Source organism: Aquila chrysaetos, chromosome 13 (genome assembly GCF_900496995.4).
Source record: "Aquila chrysaetos chrysaetos chromosome 13, bAquChr1.4, whole genome shotgun sequence".
Lineage (NCBI taxonomy): Eukaryota > Metazoa > Chordata > Aves > Accipitriformes > Accipitridae > Aquila > Aquila chrysaetos.
Window position 1 is genome coordinate 32467307 of NC_044016.1, and position 27941 is coordinate 32495247.

Below are 27941 nucleotides of genomic sequence, written 5' to 3' on the forward strand. Positions count from 1 at the left end.
CCCGGTGCAGGGCTCCAGGCAGCCGTTTCTTCCCTACCCCTCCAACTGCAGGCACAGGGCATTCAACCCGGGGTCTTCCCAGCTGCCTTCAGCCAGGGAGGACCTTGGCTCCGGCCCTGCTTTGGAGTGCCCAAAATGTTGTCTAAGTGCACAAGCACCACGACCCCACGGAGAGCCGCAGCGCCTGTTCCCATGGGAGAGGCCAGGGCACACAGGAAAGCGATTTCAGCTGTACCGAGTGCTTATTCTCACGAGGCACGAGCCTCGGCAGGGCCTTGGGTGGTCGGACCACACAGGCCCAGGGTTTAGAGAAGCAGGAAGACGACAGCCCCATAGGCCCGACATTTCCAGCTCCTCCAGCGAGCAAGGGACGGGCAGCTGGAGCACGCGCTGCGCTACGAAACCGGCTGCATCACGTGGGTTTCCATTTCAGTGAGGGGAATGGGGAAACAGCACTCCAGGTCGCACCGGGAACTCGATGATGCTGAAAACGGTAAACTGGAATCCCGGCTCTGCCATAGACGTATCAGCACTGATTTGGGTAAATAATTTAAGATACCCGTACTTGCTGTCTGCAAAATGAGGACACTGACATCTGTATCCCGGATTCTCCAGGTGGCACCGTTCATGTTTGTACCGTGCTGTTAAGATCCCCAGAAGAAACGCGTTAATGATGTTCCCAATTTAGGGCAGGGCCAAACTTTGCAGCAGCCTTTCGTTTTCTGTGCTCAACCACAAAACTTTCCACGGCCAACTTACTGCTAAAAACTTAGTGTGTCCCCCTTTCCCACGGCACATGGCCCAGTTTATCCCTCCCCAGGCCCGCAGGTGGGAGCTGCCCACTGCTTCCACGGCGAACGCCCGAGACCACCTGTCGCGACTATCGGCTTCACTATCCCGGGGCGGGCTAGGGGCGCAGCCCCCCCCCCAGCGCCCCGCAGCCAGTGGGGGGGGGGGGGCGGCTCGCTTCGGAGCTCCGCCGCTGCCCACACCTGCACGGGGGAAGCCTTTGGCCCCGCCGGCGAGCCCCGCTCCCCCCGGCTCCTCGGACGGAGCAGCCGGGGAGGCCCGGCTCCCTCAGGGCGGCGGCGGGCAGGGGCGAGAAGGGCGGAGCGCCCCCGCCGCGCCAGCCAATGGCGGAGGGCGGTTCGTCGCCGCGCTGTTGCGGGCGGGGCGAGCTGGCCAATGAGGGGCGCGCCCGCGCGGCGGCGGCGGAGGCGGCAACGGCGGCGCGCCCCCTGCCCGCTCTGCCCGCGGCCGTCGGGGCGGGCGGGCGGCGCGGAGCACTGTGGCGCCCCCTGCTGGGCCGGGCCGTGCCGTGCCGTGCCGTGCGGCGCCGGCTCCTCCCCGCGCGGCGCTATGTCACGCGGAGGCGCGGTGCCGGCGGTCGGGACTCGGTAGCGCGGGGCGAGGCGAGCGCAGCGCAGCCGGGATCCCGCCGCCGCCGCCGCCGCCGCCGCCTGCTCCGGGAGCCACCGCCACCACCACCACCGCCGCCGCCGCCCGGGAAGAGCCAGCAGCGCCGGGGCTGGCTTCGCGGCGGTCGCGTCGCGCCTGCCGGCCCGCCGGGGCCCCGCACCGTCCACCCGCCGCCGCCGCGCCCCGCCGCCCCCCGGCCGGCGGCCCCGGGCCGCGCGCCGCCCCCCTGCCCCGGCCGGCGGGGCTCTGCGTCGCCGCGCGGATGCCGCCGCAGCAGGAGGGCGAGGCGGGCTACATCAGCAAGCCGGTACCGGGCGGCTGCGAGGTGCCGCCGGTGCCCCCGCGTAGGGTGCGCAGCGGGCGGGCGGCGGCGGCTCTTGGGGCGGCGCTGGGCGGCCGCTGCCGGGCGGCGGGGACCGGGGCCGGGGCCTCGGCGGGGACCGGAGCCGGGACCGGAGCGGGGGCCGAGCCGCGGCGGAGCATCAAGTGCGTGCTGGTGGGGGACGGCGCCGTGGGGAAGACCAGCCTGGTGGTGAGCTACACCACCAACGGGTACCCCACCGAGTACATCCCCACCGCCTTCGACAACTTCTCCGGTAAGGGCCGGGGGGACCGGGGCGGCGGGAGGGGGTGCTGCCGCCGCGGGGAGCGGGGCGTCCCGCCTGTGCCTCTCCCCGGGGCCGTGGCGGGGCTGCTCGGGGAGCGGCGGGCGGAGTGGGGGTGTCCAGCTTCGGTTATTTCGTTACTCGTTTCTCTGGGGGCAGGACCGGAGCTTGTTAGAGTTCCCTCGCGGCCGGCGGCACCGGCTGATGTACCGTGTGACGGAGCCGGGCTGGCAGCTGGTGTCGCGGCCGGCCGTGCGGGCAAAGCCGGGCTTTAACTGGGAACTCCCCGGTGTAAAACTTGCAGCTCTCGGCCGGGTAGGAAGCGCCTAAAAGGAAAGCTTAAATACTTGCCTTGTGTCACCATTGCGAAGGGCGGGGGGAGGTTCGGGGGTTTCTCCTTGGTTCAGCGGGGGGGCTGTTTGTGTCCCGGGCGTGTTGGAGATGTGCAAGAGGATGATAAACTAAACCCTTTGGAGCAGAAAAAGGACCCGGACCGCTTGGCTGGCTCTCCCCGCTGCCAGCCGAGGGTTATTGCAGTCACTGCCTACCTCATCCCTTGCGGTGAAATGAGTCGGAAAGCCCTGAAGGGCTTGTGTGTGCCCAAGTGTTAGCGATAGACTCCCTTCCAGCTCTGCTAAGTTGTTAAATCTAACCTAACTGAAGACTATAAGAGCTGAGGGATGGTAAATCTTTCTTCCTTCCTTCCTTTTTTTTTTTTTTCTTTAATGGAAAACGTGTAAAGTTGGACTCACCACACTTTTCCCCCCTCCCTCCTCCTTTCTCTCCAAAGCTGTCGTGTCTGTCGATGGCAAGCCGGTGAGACTTCAGCTCTGCGACACAGCTGGTCAGGTCAGTGAAGCCACTCATTTGATTTAAGTGACAGCGGGAGGGGAGAAGTTGTTGCGCAAAGTAGTCCTGCTAATGACTTCATGGATTTGAAAGGATTCCCGGTGTTTGATCTTCTTATTAAACTGCTATCATTTTCACTGTTGCTTAACCCACTGCTTTGCCCCGTGTCTGGTGAAGGGTGAGGGACGTACTGTGCCTTCGTATCGGGGCTGGGCACCGGCTGCTGCTCTGCTGGCTCAAGCTGCTGCTCTGCTTAGCTTGACTAGAAAGGCTGAACATATTGGGCATTCAAGGGCCACCTGGTTTTCTCTTTGAGCGGTTGTCACTGTCTTTATTTTTGCTAAGTAACTGCGGGCTTAAGAATTATGGTGTTTGGGATGTACGCATGCAAAGCATCCCCAGCTGTATGTGTCCGGAGATAGTGTGGTTTTGAAGGGGCAGGAGCTTAAGGGAGAAAAAAGTCCTATAGGGAGCTGTCTGTAGACATTTCGTATTTGCCATTCCCGCCCCCTAAAAAAGTGCTGCCGCCCCAAAGCTGAGGCTTGCCGTAATCCGAGTCCTGAAGAGTTGAGGGTGGCCGATGCCTCTAAGCTCCTAGTTTGCCTGATACATAAAAAGAGCCCATTTCTTACCGCCTTACATTTTCTGCAAGTCCCTGGCTTGTACCACCCTGAGCAGCATGCAGCACTGCTTGCCAGAGGCTGAGTCTGAATAGCCAAAAGTAGCGAAAAGTATTTTGCTACCTAGCTGGCGTTTGAAGGCAGGGAGTTAGGTTCCTGTGCAGCTTTGCGGATCTGGGTCTACGCCTTGACCAAAACCACGCTGAAAAATCTCAGTGGCCTTAACATACAAACCTATTTAGATGAGTTGTAACTGGGCGCCCTACTTAGGAAAGGGCTTTGAAGGGCTGTGCAGTCCTAGACAGCAGTGTAGGACTCCCGTGAGCCCTACAAACCAAAGCTAAAATCCTACAAGCAGCCTTCTGCGGGTAATGATACGAAGTAAAAGAGCAGAACCGTCCCCTGATTTCGTGTCCTGCTGAAGAGACGGGGTGGTACCGCAACAGCCTTGGCTGTGCATGTTCATAAGCAGAGCGTGGCAGGTGAAATTGCCATCGGGTGACAGCCTGTGGACAGGCAGTGCCTGTGGAAACGCAGCCGCAAGCTGCAGGAGGGACGGGCAGGCCCAGTCACCTCTTGCCTTCGCTGCCGTTTAATGATCAAGATGTTTGCTCTGGCTGCCCAGGAGTCACTGCCTTCAAAATGAAGGGGTTATCTAAACCAACAGAAGTCGTCCTGAATAAAAGATCCCTAGCTGGATACTTTGGTAAAACTGCTGCCATGAGATGGCTGCTGAAATCTGCAGCTAAAAAAGCACTCCAGGCAGAGGGAAATTGTATTTCAGCATCACCAGCCCGAAGAGGTGTAGAGTCCCCGCAGGTCACGTACCTACCACTGCAACTGCGGGAGTGTACTTGGGTTATAAAGGGCACTATTTCATCTCGGTAGAAACCCTTAAGATCGGGGTTTGGCTTTCAAACCCATTGAATCGAGCCCTTCTGAGGTTTCTCACATAGCGAGAAGAGGCAATTACATGGTAAGGTACCTTTCTGTAAACGGTCCTGTCGTTCAGAGCAGCATCTCTCAGTAAATGCGGGGATTTCTCTCGAGCCAAGTGGTGAGAGCCTGGTTTCCTCTGAGGCTTAATCTGAGAATCAAGAGAGCTAATGAAGCTTGCTTTCTTGACTCGTGTTTTATAAATCGCTGTCTCTCTCGGAGATACTGCTGGAAGAAATTCATTCGAGCAGAACAAGACTTCTGAGGCTTCCAGGGGGCTTTAAACTGCATATCCTGGGCCTCCAGAGGCTTTAAAGCAAAATTTCATGTCTCGAAAATTAACATGGAACTTGCAATTCAGCAGTAAACTGCTGGTACCAGAGAGATGTTTTCAGCTGTGTGTGTTCTTTGCACTTTCAATTCAGAGCTTTTGAGAACAGGGTCCGTTTTAATTAAAATGTCACTGCTGCTGAGGCAAATCCTACCTGTTCAGGCTGCTAGTGTTACCCTGCTTTTATCCTGCTGTCAGCATAAAAGCAGCCTGCCTGGAGTTAACCCTTACTTCTTGCTGCATTCTTCGCTGAGGATCAGCTTGCCTTTGTTGCCAGAAGGTGTTTGGCTTTCTTGTGGCTAGCTCCTGAAGCTGAAAAAGGGCCTTGCTTTGCTGGAGTTTGCACTAAAAGAAAAGAAAAGGAAAAAAAAAAAAAAGAAAGGTAGCGCTGGGAGGCCTGTTTGCAGTTTGTTTGATGTGGCATGGGTGGGAGGGAAAGGTAAAGCTCTTACTCTATGCCATTGGCATGTTAAGCCTGCACATTGTGAGTCATTATTGCTGCCATCAGATTTAAATCCCTGGGCACAATGGCAGGGAAATTATTCCCATATCCTGTAGGATGTTGTTAAGTAGTCACCAGTTCAAAAGCCTATTCCAGGAAAGGTACGCTTGCAGTCGCATATCTTGCTCTTGCTCCGCTCTTGCCCGTATCTGGAGGTCTGGCAGTAGGGGTGTCTGTTGGCAGAGCAGCTTTGAGGTACGCGGGTGCTCCTCATCGCAGCAGCTCACCGACTCACCCCTGTCAGAGCTGGACCTGTAGAAAGTACCTTTGCCCTCCCTACTTTGATTTTTGGCTTCATCGCTCGTGAGCCGTAACCTGCTTCCCGCAGCGTTGCTCCTTTGCTGAAATAGGGCAGAGGGCCTGTGTACAAAGAGCGAAAGAAATATTTAAGCACTTGAAACAAGCTGCGGTGTTAGAAAATCTCAGCTACGTGGGGAAGCCACCACCTTTGTCCTGTGTGCCCGACGGTGGCAGAGTGCCTGACGGCTCGCAGCCATGCTGGGTGAGACCTCAGGCTGGGTCCGGGCGACTTCTGCTCCTGACTTCGGGTGGTCTGGGTGCCGATATCAGGGTGCCTCTCAAGAGGGCAGCGGCAGGTGATCCTTAGTCCCTCCAAACATCAGCGGCAGGCTAGAGCCGGGGGCGTTTCGGGGCGTCCTCCGGGGCTGACGTGCTCTTGCTGTTGGGTGCTAACGCGATTTTGTTCCGTGCAGGATGAATTCGACAAGCTCAGGCCTCTGTGCTACACCAACACGGACATCTTCTTGCTGTGCTTCAGTGTGGTGAGTCCGTCGTCCTTCCAGAACGTGAGTGAGAAGTGGGTTCCCGAAATCCGATGCCACTGCCCCAAGGCGCCCATTATCCTGGTTGGGACGCAGTCGGACCTCCGGGAGGATGTCAAAGTTCTCATCGAGCTGGACAAGTGCAAAGAAAAGCCAGTCTCGGAGGAGGCTGCGAAGCTCTGTGCCGAGGAAATAAAAGCCGCGTCCTACATCGAGTGCTCTGCTTTGACTCAGAAAAACCTCAAGGAGGTCTTTGATGCGGCCATCGTGGCAGGTATTCAGTACTCGGATACCCAGCAGCAACCAAAGAAATCCAAGTGTAGGACTCCAGACAAGATGAAAAACCTCTCCAAATCCTGGTGGAAAAAATACTGCTGTTTTGTATAGGGGTTGCAAGGACCTGAGTGCTGCTCTGAGGAAATCGAATAGAGGCTATATTAGCTGAAATCTCATTCTGTGTCGTCCCGAGTGTATAGTGTAGATCTGTATGTATGTGTATATGTTGCTACTGGATATCTCAGTTGCCCTTTCGAGGGTGGCAGAAGGATTCTTAGTTAAATAATTGCTATAAATCAGGTCTGGCATCCAGTTTCGTGACTAAAGCCTCTCATTAAGGAAGAAGAGCACCACGTGTCTGTGAGGGTAGAAGGATTTGTCCAAAGGATTCGACTGCTTGTAAGGTGTATGCGACGGGGAGGAGCACACAAGAGGCCTTTGCTGCCCGGGCTTCGCAGGAGGAACGCGCGAGCCACGGTGGAAACGTAGAGCTCTGCATGTGGACGATCAAAGGGAAAAATAACACTGTGCCTCCTAACTGACATTTGTAGCTTTAAAACCCCCCTCCTGCTCTCTTCTCCGTGTCTTCCCAAGCCAACGCTCTTAGGGATCGCTTTAAAAAGTGTATGCGAGAGGTGTAATCTATACACAAATGCCACGGTTGGAAAGGTCATGAATATACCTTCAGCATGCGGTGAGGGAACCTGATCCCTTACGGAGCTGGCATCTCGTTTGTCACCTCCTGACTTTGTGAAAGTCCTTTCTGTCCTCCTTCCCCTGCCCTTCCCAGGCAGTCGAGTGGAAGCCCGAGAACGCGACCAAGCTTTAACTCGCTACCTCGAGCAGTGGCGATTTCCTCTGTATTTTTGCAGACATGACGACAGTTCATCTATTTCAGCTGAAAGGAATGTAAATGCTGTTGTGTTGGGGGTTTATTTTATTATCTTTTTTTTTTAAAGAGATGTAACAAATATCCATGCAGCACCATGTAAACCACATCTGGTTTTAAGTCTACAGCCAAGAATTTCAGGATGCCCCTCCTTACCTTTTAAGGCTGCTAAACAAATAACAAATCAGGCAGATTAAGATCTGTAACAAACCGGACTCTAGAAACTGAGGCTTCTGTGTCCTCTTCACGATGCTTTTTTCAACCAAGTTAATGTTTCCCTTCTAAAGGCAGCAGTCGCTTGTGGTTGAATCTTGTCCAAGCTCGTAGTCGTGAAATTGGCTGAGGCCACCCCAGAAATTTAACTGATAATTTTTTTTCCCAGATCAGTACAACAGATTAACTGAAATGTGCCTAAAATGTAGCTGTGTGGTCAACGTAGTGCAGAGTTGAGTGTGACCTGTTCTCTGACTAAATCTGATTCCTACTAAACTAAGCCCAATTCCAGCCCTGGCGAGTTTGAAAGGCCTGAGGGATAACATAGACTCTCTGCAAGAATCAGTATTTTAACTTATTCTGCAGAGGACATTTCATTTGTGCTGTCTGTCTGTCTGCCTTTTTATGGCCCTACCTACTTTTTTTTTTCCCTAGATATTTCAAGATCAGATTATATTCTTTTTTTTTTTTTCCCTTTGGCCATAGCCTTGAAGTGACCTTTTTCATAGTCTTAAACTAAACTGCAGTGACAGAAAACCGGAACCTTTTTTTCATCAGAAATGAATCAATGCCTGATATAAAGAAGAACTGTGGAAGCCATTTGAGTTGATAAAGATGACCACAGTTTACCTCCTGGCCCATTAAAGAAAATGACACTATGTAAATGGATTCTGGGCTGTATTGGCATAGGGTCCACAGGCAGTATTTTTTCCTCCTCTACAGCGAAATGAGTGCAGAATGGGTAATGTTCCATTGCTGAAAACTTGAAAATGGGATGGAAATCTTTACCTAGGGCCTGATTCAATAAAAATGTGTTGGCTTCTGCACTGGAACAGCCTGGAAAAACAGTTTCCATAGCACAGAAGCTGGATGCATTTAACTTGGTTGCATCTGGTTGGTAATGGTTTAATGTTTACTGGTCATGAAGTTAGCATCTGAGCCTTTATATTTCTTACTCGAATGCTTTGACAGGATCTCAGATATGCAGTCATACCGTCATCTTGGAGAAAAACATAAAGCCAGATTTCTCTTGGGTGCTTTGCTCCTCTGAAAAACGGTCTCAGTTGATCAAAAATGTGGGTTTGGGGAGGAGACAGGCTTGAATCTGAGCAGCTTCCATTTGCAAAAATAACAAAATTTCTTCTGCAAGATCATACTGCTTTATATCATGCTGTACTGGAAGCAGTAGGTTATATTTTATAAGCAGCCTGTTTCATAGTCTGGAGTAGCATTACTTTTAAATGTAGCCAGCTGTGACTGTTTCTGAAAATGTGATGTATATACAACTTGTTATAGCCCTTTACTAGGTGTGTGTAAACTGAGGTCTAATAACTTTATGAATACTGCTCTACACGGGGCTACACAGGGTCTAGGTTTTAGAAATATTACTTTGAAAATCAGCAGTATTTTATGAGCGCAAGTGAGGGGGAGATGTCTCTATGTAGTCTATAATCTGATGTGCCTTATTAAAAAAAACACCTCTCTTCTGTTTTCTAAGTGTAGGCTATATTCCGAAAGAAATATTTCATGTGAGAATGATATAAATGAGGGATTTGGAAATAAATTCTGACCTGTGTACGCGTCTGCCTCTGCTGCCCGCTCGGGGAGGCTGGAGGGCAGTCTCTGGCCGTGCACCGTGCCGATACCCGGCAGGGAGGGGGCAGCTCCCGGTGCCCCAGCAAAAAGCCTCTCGTTAAAAAATACAGACTTTTTCCCGCGCTGCCCCGTCCCCAGGGAGCTGGGCTGGGTGGGAAGGGTGCGATGGCGGGCTTTCTGCCTCCCCGGGAGGGGAGGAGGCCTCTTGCTGGGGCCCTGCGAAGCGCGGGCGGGCTTGTTGTCCCTGGCTCCCAAAAAAAGGGCGAGCAGCAGGAGGAGCACAGTCCGGCCAGGGCGACACCGAGACCGGTGCCATGCATGCCTCGGGGGTGCCAGAGGGCATTTTTGGAAAAGCGGAGCCCATTGCCTCTTGGCACCAAGGGTCTTGTCACCCCCTCCCTGGGTCCTGTCCCTCATGCTAGGGCTGAGGCATGCGAGGCTTGAGGTTGTTCGTGGCCATGGCACAGGGGCCTCTTCCACCCTTTACGAAACTGCTCCGGAGAATCATTTAGGTTGGAAAAGACCTTTAAGATCATTGAGTCCAACAGTCAACCCAACACCACTATGCCCACTAAACCATGTCCTGAAGTGCCTCGTCTACAGGTTTTTTGAACACCTTCAGGGATGGTGACACCACCACTTCCCTGGGCAGCCTGTTCCAATGCCTGACAACCCTTTCAGTAAAGCAATTTTTTTCTAATATCCAATCTAAACCTCCCCTGGCGCAACTTGAGGCCATTTCCTCTCATCCTATCACTAGTTGATAGAAGAGACCAGAACCCACCTCACTACAACCTTCTTTCAGGAGGAGCTTAGCTCTGGACCAAGGTTTGTAAGCTGTGACTGTTGCGTTTGGTTTTTCTGTGAGCAGAGTGGAGCAGGCACATGGGGGTGGAATACCGGGATGCCCTCCCGTGTTGCCTGTCTCCCAAGTCCTAAGGCCAATGTCTTTTCAACCATCGAAACGCGTGCGACCCGCACAAAGTAGAGGAAGGAGATTGATGTGCTGTTCTTTTTGCCCATGGTCGGTTCCTCGCTTCTTTTCTGCCTTGTTAACCGGCATGCTGGGGGCTGCTGGGAAGCTTGTTCACCTGGTCATGCCTGCAGCACAGCGACCCTGCCCGAGTGCCCGACCCGCCAGCGAGCTCCTTGCTGGTGAGTACGTGGTGTTGAATCACCGCTGCCGTTGCTGATGCCTTTGAAGAATCACTTCCACTGGCTTCGTGCGCTGGGTGGCGTGAAGTCGGGGTGTGCTCGCTGGAGACCGAGTCACCCCACCTTTGCACGCTGACTTTGCAGGAAAAGGGGCTGCGCTAGCTGAAGAGCCCAGAACCCGCCGTTGCCAAATCCTGGTGCGAAAATCTTTCGGCTACTTGTGGGGCGGTGCTTTTCTGCTGAGGCGGGCTGCTGTCTTACGCATCCCGACATCTGGACGGGGCTAAGGCAGTTCAGGTCGTCCTTTACGGCAGGGTAACTTTGTGCATGTGTGTGCTGCTGTGATCAAAAGGCTCCTTCAGCTGCCCCGCTTCAGATACAGGATGGGCTGGCAGCTGAGCCTGATAAGAGCGTTCCGAAGTGAGCTGGCTCTACATAAGGTTTTCCAGGAATGCTGAAATCGCTGCCGCTTTGTGATGGATGGAAGTTCCCAAGAGAGGATTTTGTTTTCTTTCATATCAAAGCGCTCCAGGAAAAAAGTGATCTTTTTTTTTTTCCCCGTGGAAAAAATTGTCACCTTTACCATTTTTCCCCAGGTATTTTGTGCATTGGACATACCTCTAGGGTATGATTGAGGGTTGCCTAGAGCTGAGACACTGTCAAATGTGGCAGTTTTGGGAGAGGGTGTCTCTAAGGAAACTTCCCCCCACTTTTACTTTGCTTTTTATTTTCTGCCTAGGCAGCAGTTACTGACCACAGGGAGGGAGAGACTGCTGCAGGAGGTGGCCTTTTTTATGACCGCATGCAGCTGACGTAATATTGTCATACGTATTATGTTTAAACACTGAACCTCACCAAAGCATGTGAGTGCCCTTACAATTGAGCAACCTTTCTGAGCTCTAGTAGATAATCGATGTGCTCAGAGGTTCGTCCAGAAGAGACCTCTGTCAACTTCTGCCTTGAGTGTTGCCCTGGCATGCAGCAAGGTGGGGAGAGGGCAAAAAACAGCTACTCAGGGTAGAGTGAGACACTATAAACCTCAGAAGAACTGGCAAAGGGACTCCTGGGCAATGGGGATTGGTAGAAACTACCTACTTTAGGCATAAGCAGATTAAAAGCCCAATTACAGAAATGCATGGGGAAATGAACAGCCCCGAGGAGGGCTGTTAGGTACAAAAATACAGCCTTTTCTTTAGGAAGTCTCAAAGCTGCGGATAGCTGGAAGCTGGGAGGAAATATCCCTGCACGCTATAGGGAAAAATCACTCTGCGTTTGCTTGGTTCTTACACTCTCTCCCCAAGCACCTCTGCTGGCTAGGGACAGGATGTGGGATGAGGTGGACTTTTGGCATCAACCAGTACGGCCGTCCTAACGTACTTAATGTTTTTGAAAGAGCGGGATGGGTTTCAGGCGAACAGCAGGGCCCCAAGATCCAATAGGACCTTCTGGAGCTTTAGCTTCCCGCATTGCTGGCAGCCAGTGGGAAGATGTAATGGGATGAGGGTTGTTCATTACCCATTTAGTGCAGTCCTCTGTGGTATAACCTGGGGAACAAACAGTTGTATAATTCAATGAATTTTACCATCTGAGGCAGAGTATTCTTCAGTGTGACCGACTTAATTCCCCACACTGCTTTAACAGGATGGATAAATCAGTGAAGTGTATAAAAAAGGCGTAAAGCCCCAACTCAGACCAGCGTTTTTACTTCAGCCCCAATTTTTTTAATTCAGCCAGGGAAATGTGTCTAGAGGAGGAAGCATGAGGAGCAGCCCTGCTGCTGTGCAGGGGACTGCACCGATCCCCTGAGGAGCACAGAGCAAGGAGACCTGCAGCAAACACCGATTCAGGTGCTAGTGGTGGGTGCAAGAGTGTCCCCAGGTGTCTGTTGTTCTTTAGGTCTGTGCATTTAGGTCGGATCCCGATCTTATTATTTGGAGGCAAAGGAGGAATCATTTCACCACGGTCAAGCAGAGTTGTAGGCCTGTAAAGCTTTATGTGGCCTGAAAAAAACTCAAGCAGGGATCCCTGTTAGGCTTCTGGAGTTGCAGGTGTGCTGGTAATGACATTGCCTCTACATGGCTCTCTCCCCCAAACTTCGCTGGGAGGGATGAATATTGCTCCGCTACTGCTGCTCAGAGTTTTGCTGCTTTTGGTGGTCCCCTGGGTCTAGCCCACCCACTTCAAGTCCTCTGTAAGTTTTAGCCTGCCATTTCTGTGCATAAGCATTAATTAAGGAGCTAGTTTCGGTGTCTGCCTCGCAGACTCACATAGGAGTCCTTTGGTTATTGCTCATCAGAGGACAGCCTTAATCACTTGGCTTATACAATCCCAACCCAACACCTCTTGCAAATCATTTTGCTCACCCTTTCTAAAAAGTGTGTTGTCATCACCGATCTCCCCATGTACCTATCTGATTTTCCTGACTCCTGGTCCACAATTTATTCAGTTAACTCCAAACATCTTTTTAAAATCCTTCTCTCTGGGATGGCAATTTTAGCAGCAGTGGCCTGATGGGGTTAATACGGATGGGATAAATATGACATGGGATAAAGCAGGCTCCTTGTCCAGACAGCTGCTACTTTTCCTGTGACGGTGGGATGTCCCTGGCCATGTGTGTGTGCTGTGGGCCCTCTGTGGCCACCTCGCCTGTGTCCCTGATGCCGGCCCCTGTGGCGGTGCTACTTGTTAACAACAGCAGAAAACTGGTTCTAAGCGGAAATGTGACTTTTATGTTTCGCGTTTCCATTTTGAAATTGCTGATGGAGTGAGAGCTGCATGCACGGAGTCCTGCCTTTTGTCCTGGCAGGCACTTGCTCTTCCATGGTTCAGCGGGGGTAATAACACCGTGAAACAGCTGCACCGCTTTCCTCCGCCTCACTACACCTCGTCGTCTTTTGGTGGAGGAACGCCGAACAGGATTTATCTGAGGGCAGTGCTCGAACAATAGCCCCCCCCCCAGTCATCCTCTCTTTCCGCGGCTGCCTCTCCCCCCCTCTCTATAGGCAATTTTCTCATTTATTTTTAATTCAAAACGGCGCGTTGCCCGAAGCCTGGTGCTTAGCATTTTTCTGCTCCCTGTATCCCATTCTTCCATCTTTTGAGCTCTGTCGTGGCCTTTCCACATTTTAATTACAAGCTCAGCAGGCTTCAGGCTTCCCTGTTGCTCAGGGCTGAGCAAAACCACTCCGTTTTCTTTCCCCTCATTTTTGTGATCTGTCACAACCCACCTGGATGAATCCGGGGAGAAGACGGGCAGCGTATCGCAAAGCAAAGACTGAAGATTGGGAGGTGATAGCAAGGGGGTAAAGTCTCTCCTGCTGCTCGTTGTTGGGGTGGTGATAAGGCAGCACGTCACGGGGTGAGGGTGCCTATATCTGCTGGGCTACAGGCAGAGCCCTGGCCATTTTCAAAGGGCTTTGAAGTACCCTCTGACAATCTCCTCTGGGAGATAAGAGATTGCAGGGAGAGGAAGGCGTTCCTGGAAACAGTTTCAGCAGCACGTATGTTTATCTAGGCTGGGTAACCCAGAAGGAGGCCAAAACCTGGGCTGCTGACACCCAAGAAGATACGCAGGGATTCAAGCAGAAAATGCAAAGTAATGTGAAACCTTGGGTTTTTAAAGTTTAAATCAATCATTTTTCTGGCATTTGACTCACGCCTGCAGTTGTACGAGGCAGACATTGGTGGGTACATCCCTGCCTGGTCCTTTCAGTATCTGCACGGAGCTGTTATTTGTGAATTTGCCTTCTCCCCGGCCGATGCCATCTGCCCACGCAGCTGCCCAGGACAGCCAGCCCCAGAGGTCCCACACCCACTGCGTAAAGAAGTATTTGTTTTTCTTTGTTTTAAACTGAGTTCCCGTTCATTCCATCACGTGCCCCATAGCTCCAGCATTGTAGGAGGTGGTGAAGAGAAGTTTACAGGTAAATAGGTGTCCACGCGAGCAGGTAAATGACGGTGTGACTTGATCTACTGCCTTTTCTGTTTTGTAAACTACTGACACGCGGATCAAACTTTACAACTCGGAGAGTGAGTTACAAAGCAGGCATGTTTATTTCGGTGCCGGGTGCAAGGGGATTTCTCCTCAAAGCTTGCACACCATCTCAGCAAGCAGCCAGATATTTATTACACCAAAACATACATATTCATAGGGTTACGCAATACAAAATATACATATGTATAAGTTGGGGCGGGGTTAGTTCAAAAGCTTGTCAGCAGTTCTAAAATGTTTATGTCATCTTGGGCAGGCTCAGATCTGTCTCTGGTGGTCATTTACTTCTTCAGGGGTCTTATCTTCCTCTTCTTTTTCTGTCCTCTAAATGAATTTTAGTTATTTCCCTGTATCACTACCATCGTATTTGCTTTTTTTCCTCCCCAGCTGCACAATCCCAGCTTTTTTTAGTGTCTCCTCATAGGACAGTCGCTCCATCCCCTCAATCATTTCAGTTGCCATCCCTCTGGGTCTCCCCTAGCCCCACCGTCCCACTCCCAAGGGCTGGAGAGCAGACGGGCAAAGTCTATGTCCCACGTTCTCTTCTTCAGCACTCTTCCTGGTAATGCCCAGCATATTATTGGTGGTGTTTCAACAAGCTTTGGTGTTGAACCTTGTCAAAAACTTTCTGGAAATCTAGCCATATCATGGCCCTGGGACCCCCATTACCCCCCCCCAGCTTGCCTTCATCTCGTAGAACTGCAGCAGCTTTCCAGAAGGATTTCCCTTCAGAGAAGGCAGACTGGCACTTTCCCAACAGACTGTGTTGTGCATGTGGCCCATTATATTACTCGTTATTGTAGCATTTACCCTCCACGTGAACATATGGGAAATAGTCTTTGTTGTGAGAGCAGTACAGCACTGGGAAGGAGAAAGTGCCCAGGGGTTCCTCTGATCCAAATTCTTCTATGGATCTGTGATCTTACCAAGGATGAAAGTCAAGCGACTGCTTTCTGCATCATCATCTCCATCTGGAGGACACGGATAGTGAAAATTTCCTGTTGCACCAGAGTACTATAAGGCTCCAGTATGCTAGGCCAGGATTTTCAGGTGCAACACAAGTCTTTGGCCACTTTGGTGGGTAGCTCACCAGGTTTGCTGATCACCGACCCAGTGGAAAGCAAGTCCCTTTATCATTATTCCAGGTCTGACTGCACAAATCCCCAGTTGCATTTTTCCCTTAGGAGGGCACAAATGCTTGAGGTGTCTGAGATGGGAGGCAGAGCAGCAGTGCAGAATAATATTCTCCTGCCAAAGTGCTTTGAGAAAGGAGTCTCCATGTCCTTCTTTAAAGTAGAACTTAAAACTGATTTTGACTCACTGGACAAATATTTTGTGCTGAATGTGTCATTTGCCCAGTTAGAGTGGAAACTCAGTAAATTTTGTCAAAATGACATTGAAAATGTTCCCATAATAAACTTCGTTGTGAAAGGCACTTGTGAGAATGTAATGTTTGTAGTGGGGTCACAGAGAGCAGATTTGGCCTAGTAGTTTTAAAATATTCCTAATTTTGTGGCAGATTGTGATCCCAGGCTTTCAGCGATATACATCTGCTGTTGCTTGACATCAGGCAATGGGGACGCTTGATAAACTGTTACTCCAGGCTAGGAAAAAATGGAGTATTTGGATAATATTGGATATTATTATAACTGCTACCTTTCACAGGAAAATACAAAAGAAGGAAGCATGTTGGACTCTAGCCTAATTTTTAAAGAGGTGAATCTCCCCCTTGTTACATTGGGAGCTTAACTGTCAGGATGCAAGGTGCAGCCTGTAGAGATGATCAGGCATTTTACCCCTGAGAATCTAGAGAAGCAACTGTTACATTCAATGCTTTTGGGAGCAGCAACATCAAAATAATGATGAGAAATGGACAGGAGGGACTTGGCAAGCCTGATGACAGAAGGATGCCTTGATAAGCACCGCTATTTTTTGGGATCCAGTCCAGATTTTTGGAGTTCTTCATCTGAAGCGTCAGTTAAAGCAGTCACTAAACCCTTTTAAGTGCCCCAGATCGGTCCTAATTGGGACCAGGTTGCTCTGATGAGAGGCTGCGTTCAGTGGTAAAGCTTTCTGGTGTGAACCAGGGCTGGCTGACCAGCAAGCAGCCCCAGATCCTCATTGATCTACCACAGTTCAAAGTGAATCGACATGTCACAGCAACTTTCTTATGGGTTCTTTGCATCACTTTACAGCTGAGAGTCTTAACATTTATGAGTCTGGAAATTTTGACCTAGGCTTTGGATGCAGAAGACCATGGAGGAGAGAGGGATGTAGGGAGAGAAATGGCAGCAGGCAGGGTCAGGGCTGCAACCGAGCAGTGCCCTGGGGCTGCCGGGGCTCTTCGTGGTCCTGACAGTTGTCGTTTCTATAATAAACAGAATAAAAAGGTGTTTGGGGCTGGGGAGTGCTAGATCCTCGGTCCCGGTTTAACGCAAGCCCCCATTTGCTTTGTAGTCCAGTCTATTGGCTCCAGAGGGGTGTTTCCACAGTCAGGACAGCAGTTGCCGTGCAGGTTCCCATTCATTTTCCCCTGACACTTTGTATTTCTCACCCAGGCACTTCTGTTTCTGATCAATTAGCAATCAAGGTGGCAAAAAGATAGCACAATCTGGTGTTTACAAATAGCTTCGTCTCAGTGGGTGGAGCACAGTGGAGGTTCTCAGGACACGTGGCCCATAAAATGCCTGTGATGGAAGGGCTTGGGGTTGCTTTTTTTTCCCCCCTTCTCCTTTTCTCAGCCTGGTAGGCAGCATTACTCCCAAGAGCAGTGTTGCCGATTGATCATTTCCCCGGGTGCTGCAAGCAGGCTGGGACTTCTGCTTCAAAGACTAGTGCATTGGATCACCCGCAGCAAACACGCGTTGCCTTTCAAAAGCGAACCCTTGAGTGGGAAAATGTGTAATAAATGGAATAGCAGCATTGATGGTGCTCATTTGGAAAAGGAGATAATCTCCTTTGTTTGCACTACCACATGTTAACGGGTGAAGCATCTGCGACGTTTGCTCAATAAAGCTGGTGCTGGATTTGTCTCCATTGCCTGGAAAATCCCCTTTAATCTTGTGAAACGCTATCGCTGTAATAAGAAGTGTATCGTGACTTGCATCACTTTGCTTATTCCCCTCTATTGTCTCGATCCGATGTGGTGCCAATTTGCAAATATTTAGCTAGATTAAAGCATTAGGCTTGTGTGAGGGGGAGAAGCATCATGTAACAGGAAGAGAAAGAGAAGAGACAGAATTTATCGTATAAATGTGATTCCAGACACCTTTACTCAACACTTAAGTCTTTTGGTTTTACTTCTCCTCCAGTAAGCTTTGCACCCAGGCAATTCAAACCTTTCCCCTCCACCTTTTATAGCTGCTGATAAAAATTAGATGCTGTTTGGTCCTTTTGGGCTGCACGCTGCCACATTAGTTAAATAAAAAACTCATTTATCTGTGATCCATTTGGCTGTGCTTGAAGGTGGGAGTGCTCTGGCTAGGTAGCTTAGGAAGGCCTTAGCTTTGTGTGCTTTTCTAGGCAGGCAGATGGGGCTGCTTACGCGACGAGCCGGAGAGTTTAGGTGAAACGAAGAGGGAGAGAGGTGGGATTGTGGTCTGGTTCTTTGGCCTGCAGACTCAGGTCCCAAATTTGCTCCCGGTTACACTGTGTAACTCTAAAGTAACTTGATTTACAACAGCCCACTCTGGATTTAACTCCACGTAATTGATGGCAGAGTCTGGTCCTTATTATTCGTTCTGCACCCAGCCAGTTTAAAGGGTCAGGGAAAATATCTGAGGAACAGAACTGCCTTTGATCTTTGGTTTAATATCTCTGCTACATTTTACATACACAAAGAGTTATCGTGGCCTTTTGCTAAGAATTGTTCAGCAGGGAGTGGCATAAGAGTGGTCTCTGGGATGGTGAGGAAGCCGCTGGGACATGTGAAGTTTAAAGTAGAAATGGGTGAAGGCACAAGATGCATTTCTCCCCCTGTTATTCTGACTAATAAGGCTATATGCAGGTAGAGGAAAATAGTTAGTGAATACACATCCTCTTTATTAGATCTTTTCATTTGAAATTGTTGGTTTGCAGTGTCACAGAGAATGACACTGCAAACACCAACACTGTCACTGTAATACATAGTGGGGTAGTTGCACCCAAGAATTCACATTTGCCAACACATACCCTACACCTGCGCTACCTAGTCGTTAGAATATTCTAAGTATAGTGGTAAAAAAAAGATAAGACATCTCAGTTCACTGTTTGCACATGCTGGCTTTTGTGACATCGGCGCTAATATTTAATTTCACCGCTGTCCCTGAATGTCACAGGAAGTGTCAAGAGGGTTTCGGAGAGGTGAGATGTATATCTGTAACATCTGTTCCAGGTACTCACCAGGGCCCAGTTACTAAGTTGTATTTGACGCTATCTGAGCATAACTTGCTTTTCTTCTTTGCTTTGCAAATCACCTGTAGCAAAACAACGGGATGGAGACTTGAGAGGCGCTTTTCAACACCACTCATTACGAGAAGCAATGCAGCGTGGCTTCCCCGGCGCGTCAACAGCTCAGGTTTTCCTTTGGAGACCCATCCTCTCCAAATCAAGTTATCAGCCATGCAGAGCAACCAGTGAGTGGTTGGAAGGTCAGGATTAGCCCACGGAGACCGTTTAACTGGCTTCCAGACATGCCAGCAGGTCTCCAGGCCAGCCAGACTGTGGTGACTGCAATGTGTTTTGGGGGATCAAAGACCTCTGCTAGAGCTGTCGGAGTTTGTTAAGTCAGGTGCAGATTGCGCAAATGAATTTCTAATGGTCCAGGGACCCAGCCCTTGACCAGCAAGGTGATAGCGAACGCGAGGTGGGAAGGAAGACGGCACATAAGCGCACAGGGTCTGCTACAGGGAGAGAAAGCCTTAGGTAGTGGAAAGGATTGGCTTGGACTTCAGAAATGTTTTACTTTTAAATCCCTACTCCTGCTTAGAGAAAAATAATTTCCATTCTATGCTGAGATATCTGTGGGGGACCTGTCTGCAAAATGGTAGTGTCTAGAAAAAAATATCACATGAGCATACATTCTCAACAAATTCCTTGTATTGTGATACTTACTGATCAGAAAAGGAATCTGTCTTTACAGGCTGATCCAGACTTTTAGTTGAATACATGCAGGGAATGAAGAGCACTTCAGATCTATATTGACATTTTTATCCAGCGGCATATAAAGCACTGCTGCCCCATAAAAATTCAGTATATCTGCTGTCTGTGTGCAAATTTTGTCTGCTTTTTGCATATTCCTTCCATGACTTGTTGATGTTCAAGCTGACGCTGTGGAAAATTGGCTGTTTTCACTTCACACAGGGAATTAATTATACTTTTGCCATTCTGACTTGCAGAACTCATGCCAGATAATTTTCACAAAAGATTAGGGGACTGAGCAAACCTATGAAAAGCCAAACAGCATCAGCCCCGCGCCCCCCGCCATATTGAGGGACAGGCAATAAGAAGCCAATTAATGTCCCCAGGAAGGTTTATACACTTTGGCTTGCATCCAGGCGCAAACATGATAATGACTGGAAAGAAGACATTTGTCCGCAGCCTGTGCCAACTTTTTAGCTTGAAGTCCATTAATTATTCCATGTGCCATGGGATGCTAGGACGTCCCCGCAGACAGACCGGCGGGTCTGCGCTGGGCGAGCAGCAGCAGCCCTGCCAGGTGAGCGAGGTGCCTGCAGCCCTGCCCTGCCCGCTCACGTGTCCTGCAAAAAGACCCCCCCGTCCTGCTCAGTTCAGGAGGGGCTGTGGATATTTAGCTGTCAGCGGGATGTGCCCAGCCTAAATTGCCTGCAGCCCTGGGTTAAGGCTACAGGAGGGGATGCGGATGAGTTTCCAAGCACACAGCCTGCCCACGCAGCCCACGAGAAGACGACTGCGTTGCCTCACCTGGAAATACCTGAAATACCTGTAGGCCACACGTGCTCCCTCGCTACGGGCTTACCCGAGCACCCCCAATGACCTTCCCTCCCTGCGCTCCAGTTTTTTCGGTCTCTGCCTCCTCACTTTTGGGCTTGCCTAACCTTGGCAGCGCAGGGGCTTGGCCCTGTCCTCCCCTCCCAGGGAAAGCACGTCCTCTCCTGGACCGTGCAAAAGTTTGGGTTTGGATTGAAACTTTGCCTTGCGGGGCCATTCCTATAGTTTTGGAGTGGATTTTCCTTTCCCAGAATCTGCTCTCCAGTACAGGCGTAGCGCAGATATTTCCTCTTGCAATTAGTCCTTGAGCTTTAGAAAAAATGCAGCTTTTTAAAGGGGAAGGATTTTAAAACCCTCGCTGAAGCGGAGCGTCCAAGCTGACCCACATTGTGGTTTTACTGTCTCAGCAGGGTCAAATCCTGCTTCCAACGGACCGTAACACAAGATTTGGTTTATACCTACATGCCTAGAAAATGTAACCCAGGCCTTCCCCCCACCAAACAAGACAAAGTGTTAAAAACCTCTCTTTCCTTCAGTGGGTGAAATGGTCTCTCTCCATCCTTGGGCAGCAGGCCCGTTCTCAGAGATGGGAGCTTAAATCAAAGATGAATCTGGGGTGTAACCTTGACGTGCTGTCCAGCAGAAAGACCAGTCGTATGAGCAACGTGTGAATTTTCCCTTTCAGCGACAGGCAGCCCCGTGCCCACGGCAGCCCCTAACTCATCCCGCTGAGCCCACGAGTACGGTTGGTGATAACACGGCTTCGGTTTCCACAGGGAGAGGGATTTGGCAGGGAGGCAGGAGCCGGGGGAAGCCCTATGTCCCAGCAGTGTTGCAGAGGGAGCCCTGACCTTGCCTGGGGTGCCCAGGCAGGCAGGAGCTTGCCACAGCTCTGCCCCGGGGATGGGTCTTGCCGTGGTGCAACCATCACAGGGTGGCTCAGAGCAGAGGGTGGCATGCAGGCAGGGAGGGCTCTGGGACACCCGGGCTGCCCGGCCCTGTCCAGCTCCGAGCTGTGCAGCTGACAAGAGCCCGTACTCCCATGCACACCCAACTGCTTGCTGGGGAACGGACGCTGTGCATCTGGGGACAGCCCTTGGTATGAAGCAGCTGAACTTCATTCTCATACCTTGGTAGGAAAGCAATTGCTTGGCATGTTTATGCAGCGCAAGGCACTCATGAAATGTATTTTGCAGGAGCTGTGTCCTACCGTTGCGATGGCTGAGGCAGTGTGCATGCCCTATACCCAGCACCTGGGATTCCCCGAGGGAAAGCTGATGGGTGCTGCTTTGTTAAGACTGCCTTGAGCCTTCCAGCTAGCAGCAGAAGACTCCTCCAGCATGACCAAATCTTTGCAAGAAGGTAGTGCAGCACTTGGACTCTTGTGCTGATGTTGCACTGTAAGGTTCAAGCCTGGGATAAAGTCTGTAGGAGCATCTCCTCCGAGTTTCTAAAACACAGAGGAAAAACCTGCCTTTCTTTGAAAATGGCAGGTTTCATTCTGTAAGTTTTTTATTCCTCCTATCCTACAGACACTTTTTTTTAACATGAGGAGCAATGTGGGTTTTATGTCAGCTCTAAGAAACCATCATTCACCCTTTAAAGAACTTTCATTTATCTTCCAAAGACCTACCTTATAGTTGAACCTGGAGGGCTGAGCAGGATTCCCCTTCCAGAATTCCCAAAAAACATGCTTCCACATTTCTCACATGGATTTTGAACACCCCCCCAAAGAGGGGTCACAGTTTGCAATAAATGCATTACACAGGATGTCGTGTCCTGAGACTCTGCCTGCAATGCAGACCAGCCCTATAATCCCGAGGTTTCCGTTTTCCTTTGTTTAATCTCGATGTCTGGCTGCTTGGGGCACACCAGCCTCCTGGCTAGCAATGCCACTTGGCCAGAGCATCAGCGTGGAGATTTTACAGCTCTTTTTTCTTTGCAGCTGAGTTATCTGTGTGATCATCCAGTCCCTGCATCACCTGCAGAGTGCTCACAGCCCTTGCAGAGCCAAGCACTCAAACAATAAGCAGATGTCCCCAGGCATTTTGGCCTTTATTTTACTGAGCAAGGAGAAAACAGAAAAAGCTAAAGTCTCCCTGAGCATGCACAGGGAAACGCACACAAGTCACAAGTGAGTGACCTGTCTCCCGGCCCTCGCAGGCAGAAGTGGCCTGCAGTGATTTAAAGCTGCTGTCTGCAGAAAACAAGGGGATGATGGCTCCATTGCTCTGCACACAGCAGGGAGCAAGGGAACAGATATCGGGCTCAAGCAGGCCTTGCTTTGTGTCAGCAATAACCGCAGGGTCACAGGAGGATTCTGTTATTAAAGAAAATAAATTTGGGTAAGTTGGGCAGTTATTCTCCAGTGGGCTGTTTGAGACTGATTGATTGGACCACAACTGGTACCAGGAACACGAGGGCTCTCTGACCGACTGCTGCTTTTACAGCCATATTTCTCCTTCTCTCTCCTCTCCACTTTGTTTTCTTTAATAGATGAGGAGACTAAAATGCAGGTGAACTCTGTGAACTGCAAACAATGGGAGCTCAAAGCTTCCTGAATCGAGACATTCGGGGACAGGCCAGTATGTACTTTGTGCTGGGGGGGCTTTAGTTCCTCTGGAGTAAAGTCACTTGTTTGGAGACTTCGAGCTTGCAGAGCATGAAAGAGAATAAAAGAATTGAATCTGAGAGAAAGAAGGAAAGGAGGAAAAGAAGAGGGAAAGAAGGAAAAAAGAAGGAAAAAGAAGAGGGAAGGAAATAAACGAAAAGAAGAAAGAAGGAAAGAAAGACAAGAAGAAAGACAGTCCGAAAAAGAGAAAAAAGGGAAAGAAGAAAAGGAAGGAAAGAAGGGAGAAAGAGGGGGACAGAAGGCCCGAAAAGTCCTTCCTTCCAGGAACGGAGAAAGAAAGAAGGCAAGACAACGTCCTCTGAGGAGGAAAGAAAGAGGGAAGCAAGACGAAAGAAGAAAGAAAGAAAGAAAGAGAAAGAAAGAAGCAAAGGAGCCAAGGTGTTGCAGGGGGTCCTGAGCACTGAGATGCTGAGGGGACCGGCCCCCAGGGTCAGGACGGATGGCCTTCAGTGTCCAGGAGGTGTCTGTGAGCTCTGGCCATGAGCAGGGAAGGGAAATCACCCCCTCCCAGACTTTGCTCAGCAACTGCAGCGTGGCACAGCTTGGAAGGAGATAACAGCTGAGGAGCTGCGAAGGGGGAGGCATGTGAGGGCTGAGGAGAGAAATAGTATTTGAATGCACAAGAAAGAAAAAGCAGGGCAATAGGGAGAGGGTGTCTTCAGGAGCTGGTGTGCTGGAAGGGATCTGATGAAGAGGACAAAAGTGAGGAAGACCTATAGAAGAAGTAAGCAGAAGTTTACTGGGCCTCTCGGTGTGAATACAAGGGCAAAAAACATGCTAGTGCCAAACTGGGTAACTGGGAAGTGGTGGGTTTCTGGACAGAGACCACAGGACTCAGTAGTGTATGTAAGTGGGGAGGTGGACAGTGCTGCCCATGCGAGAGACAGCTTGGAGAGCCTGGAGAGACCGAGATGCAGCAGCAGAGTTCTGCACCAGGAAAAAAAGGAGTAAAAGGAAACAAAGTACTTAGGAATTTGTGTCCTACCTGACAGAGAGAGCAAGAGGGATGCAAAACAACGGAGAACAAATGCAGGTGGGAGGGAAGAGGTTACAGGCACTTCTGTCTCACAGGATACCGCCTTCTGCCCCGTGTGAGCCTGGCCCAGGGCACAAAGGTGAACTTTCAACAGGATGGAGCCTGCATTAATAGCAGGAACTGTTTGGACTCCAGTTTCCAGGCACAAACCCCAGCAATCCAGCATGAAGAACAGCTCAGATGGCTTGGCACCTGCTGAGGACTGAGAACAGTGTCTCTATGTACAAAACGTCAAGGAGAAGGAAATATATTCTATCTATTGTTCCCCTGACTTAGAAAGGACATTTTTATGGGGCTGGAGATTGCCTGGAGTCTGTGGAAACTTGGGGAAAGGCACAACCACTTCCATCGCCTCCGGATGACGGGGAATTTTGTCGCTGGGAAGGGTCTGCCCTGCCTGGGCATGGGGCTGCGGAGGGCATTGACCCCTGCAGCACTGGTCCCTTAACGTCAGCAGTAACTACCCATAGCGTGGGATCTCTGAGTTGGTAAAAACCCATTTTACCATTGCAGCCTTCAAAACGTATTTCAGCAAAAACAGACATATGTTCACACTACCTTGGGTATTACCACAGGATAGCTCATTTTGGTGAGGCACGGGGAATATTTCTTCATGTAAGACAAAGGGCCGCTCTGCAGACAACAGGGATGCTGCCTGGGGTGTGTTTAGCAGATAACATTTATCGCTTTCTATGGGCATAGCGTGTGTGGTGAACATCCAACGTCCAGCAGAAATCCACTAGTGAGGTGGAGGATAAAAAGTCCCCAGTCACACAGCGGATATGGTAGACAGCTGTCACTGCAAAGTAACACCGTTTATGACTTGAGTGAAAGACAAAAATGGAAAGTAGGAGAACGATGATTCATTTTAGGCAAACAAGGCGGAAGAAATACTGGTAAAATCTAGTGGTCTGCACCACATAGGAAAGAGTTAATTCCTATAAGACTGCTCTCTGCACAGAAGCTGGGAACACTGACATCCCCCTCCAGCGAGGATCAGCCATTGAGATTTTTTCCTGATGATGTAACACTTGTAACGTGACATCTTGCATACATTTCCTGGTTGGGGTAGTTATCTGCAGAACCGGAATGATACCCCCTGTGCATTGCTCTGGCAGTTGCCACGATGCGATGAAACTCAGTTGATTTATTTTCTCTTTAATAACATCAATTATTATTTCACTAATCATTACTTTGTTGTGTAGCACTGTGGGCCAAATTATTGGTTTTCAGCTGTACCGGCAGGAACCGTTTATTCTTAAGGTATAGGATATAAATGTGGGGGTGCAATGGAGGGAAATTATTCCAGCTGCCCCAAAAAAAAGCACTAGGCAACTGAATCCTCCAACACATGTCAAGGGCTGAGCTGCTTTTCCAGATTAAATTTACAGTTTATGGAGGAAAGCAATCTTTTTGTGATTGCTGTGGGCTATTTTAGGTATCTACCATAGGAGAAGATGAATTGTTTCCTGTAAATGCCTGTTTATCTCTGTTAACTGAGCCCAGGGTGTCTGGCTCACGTGTAGATGTCACTCACATGTAAAGACATTTCAGACAAATCTACTGCAAAATCTGGGAAGAGACCGCAGGGAAATTTCCCAAGAGTGCCCAAGCCCCATTTTACAAAGAGCTAAGCAAATAGGTTCTTAGATTTCATGGAAACCACTGAAAACAGGGCTCCTAAGGCTCCTGCAATACTTCGCCTACGTTAACTAGAGGCCCATGGAAGTCTTCATCTCCGTCTTCCCTTTGGGACGTGGAGCGTTGGTAGCTGAGCTCAAAGGGCAGCGCTGGTAACAGCACGAGCACTTTTGAGAGTGCTGGCTGTAGCACAGCCCCAGCCTGTCTGCCAGGCTTCTGCTCCCGGAGGCAGAAAGGCCAGGACATTTAGGCAGTTAAGTGCTAAGTATTCCCCAAAGTTTCTGAAAGAGTGTCTAGTGGAAAAAAAAAAAAAATAAAGGCTAGCAGGGGTCCTGCGTGTAGGTCAGGGGAAGAAGACGGCCGGGCGTAACGGCTGGCTGGGGCTGCCTTTGGAGTAGGTGTGCAGGTCTGGCTGCTAGGGAAAGGAGACAACTGAAGTGGAAAAAAATACAGCAGAGCACAGCCAGAGTGCTGCAGGGGATGGAGGAAACATAACTAGGCAGGAAGTTTAGTAATGCTGAATTTGTTCTCTCAGGGGAAGAGGAGGTAAGGAGATGGGGCCGTTATAATGCATGGAGTGCTTTGCTCTTCTCTTGCACCTTCCAGCTAAGGGCACGCAGATGTTCACATCCTCATGTCACCATGGGTTGCTACTTGTTTCCACCTTTTACAGAGGGAAGCAGTGAGAAGGACTGTTGTCTGACACAAAGCAAGGCAATGGCAATATTGGGAACAGAGCTATAGCTTCCAAGCCCTCATCCTCTACCCAGTTTGCAGGTAGAGACTGCAGAAGACTGAGGCTTTCCGACTACCTACATAACATCACGCACAGCAAGATAGATAAAATTTAAGGAAGACATGAGGGTCAAAAATTTGAAAGAAACATTTTAAAACATTGCTTGTCCAGGGCAGCAGGAAGATTGCTGTGGTGATCAGCAATTCTGAGGACAAGTGGGCCGTGCACCAGGGTTTGCAGTCACAATGTGAAAGTGTCCTTTTGAACAGAAATCTCTGTTCGATTTCAATTAAGATATGGCAAAGGCCACCCACAGTACTGATCACACTAGAGAGAGTCATCATGAGCCTTGCAATGATCTGTTAACTCTGACTTTTTTTTACTTCGTCAGTGAGAGCCATCTTATGGCACCTGAGTGTGCCTTGGTTTCCTTTCTAGGATGGAGAGGTCAATACTGCCTGCCGGTGGGAAAGTGAGAGGAGGAAAAACCAACGTCTTTGATATAGTCACACCTTTAGTTTCTGATACTGAGGTAGAAAATGCTCAGAGTACAAAGTCTTGTGCTTGGTGTTGGGACAGAGATGGACAGAGCCCTTCAAGAAGTCAAGAAGGGCATCTCTGGGCTAGGATCATGGGATCACAGAAAAATTCTGGTCGGGAGGGACACCTCAGGGGTCTTTAGACCAACCCCTGCTCAAAGTTGGGCCAGCTTTGAGGTCAGGTCAGGTTGCTCAGGGCTTGATCCAGCTGGGGCTTGAAAGCCTCCAGGGATGGGGACAGCACAGCCTCTGCTTGTCTGGGTTGACTGGCGGGTGAACGTGGAGGCAGAGAGAGAGCCGGCAGACGTGGCTCCATTTCAGAAAGGCATTAATAAGCTGTGAGGCTGAAGGATTTCCTGTAGCCAAACTTCCAGGCCCAGTAAAGCCCACTTGTCCCCAGTTCTACTGCAAGACCTGTGGTGCAGTGCAGTGCAGCTTTAGGGTGGCTGGCGCAGCACAGAGCAATGGCTGGAAGATATTCCCAGCAGATGTTGCAGGCTACCCTGACCTCACACTGTAACTATTAGACCTTGGGTTTATTAGCCTGCTATTAGAGCCTGGATGTATTAGACGTATTAGATCAAAAGTAAGGTGGGTATGTCTACAACACAAATCAGTGTGGTGACTGCACTGCAGACATGCCCTTAGAAAGAAAGTAGGTAAATATTTAGAGAAGATATGCCCCTGGTTTCTGAGAGAAAATAAACAGTACGTTGTGGTGTATGATGAAAGCAATGAAATCAGATATTCTTTTTGGCTTCTTCCCTGCTTAGAGTTTTTTTTCTCTTCCTAAGCAAAAGCCCAAAATATTAAGGATTTATTCTGTAGGAGACTGACATTCTCTGCTTAAAGCCCTGAAGGCTTAAAAAAGTTCAAAACCAGACATTTGTCAAGTGAAGCGTTACGATCAGTTTGAAACTCAGCTTAAACGCTGTCTGTGTTATCCCGTTAGCGAGGCTTCCCTAAATCCCATTTGCACATCAGAGCTGCACATTGCCTTACAGATTATTATGGTTACTTACAGTGGCCACTGACAACAGCCCTAGTTTAAGAGAGAGAGTCTTGTTCCTGTGAAAGGGATGCTTTGAGACAGGATTGAGGGAAGGAAAAAGAAGACTGGAAGTAGCAGCACACTTTGGGTGCATCCTCTGCATCCTCAGCAGAGACTGGCACCTTCATTTGGGGCCAAAAGTAAGTCTTAAAACCATTGTCCGCAGAAGACTCCCCACGGTACCAGCCTCCCA

General features: G+C 50.0%; 1 protein-coding gene across 2 annotated transcripts; it reads left to right on the plus strand.

Moving 5' to 3' along the window:
* The first annotated feature begins 1296 nt into the window (after positions 1–1296).
* On the plus strand, positions 1297–9000 carry RHOU (ras homolog family member U). Of its 2 annotated transcripts, XM_030035764.1 has the most exons (4): positions 1404–1459; positions 1506–2015; positions 2815–2873; positions 5976–9000. In XM_030035764.1, the coding sequence occupies exons 2-4, from the start codon at positions 1682–1684 to the stop codon at positions 6429–6431; spliced, it is 849 nt and encodes a 282-aa protein (XP_029891624.1). In that variant the 5' UTR covers positions 1404–1459; positions 1506–1681; the 3' UTR covers positions 6432–9000. The 2 variants fall into 2 exon arrangements, with proteins under 2 accessions (XP_029891623.1, XP_029891624.1); XM_030035763.1 differs by having other exon boundaries at positions 1297–2015.
* Positions 9001–27941: the final 18941 nt, after the last annotated feature.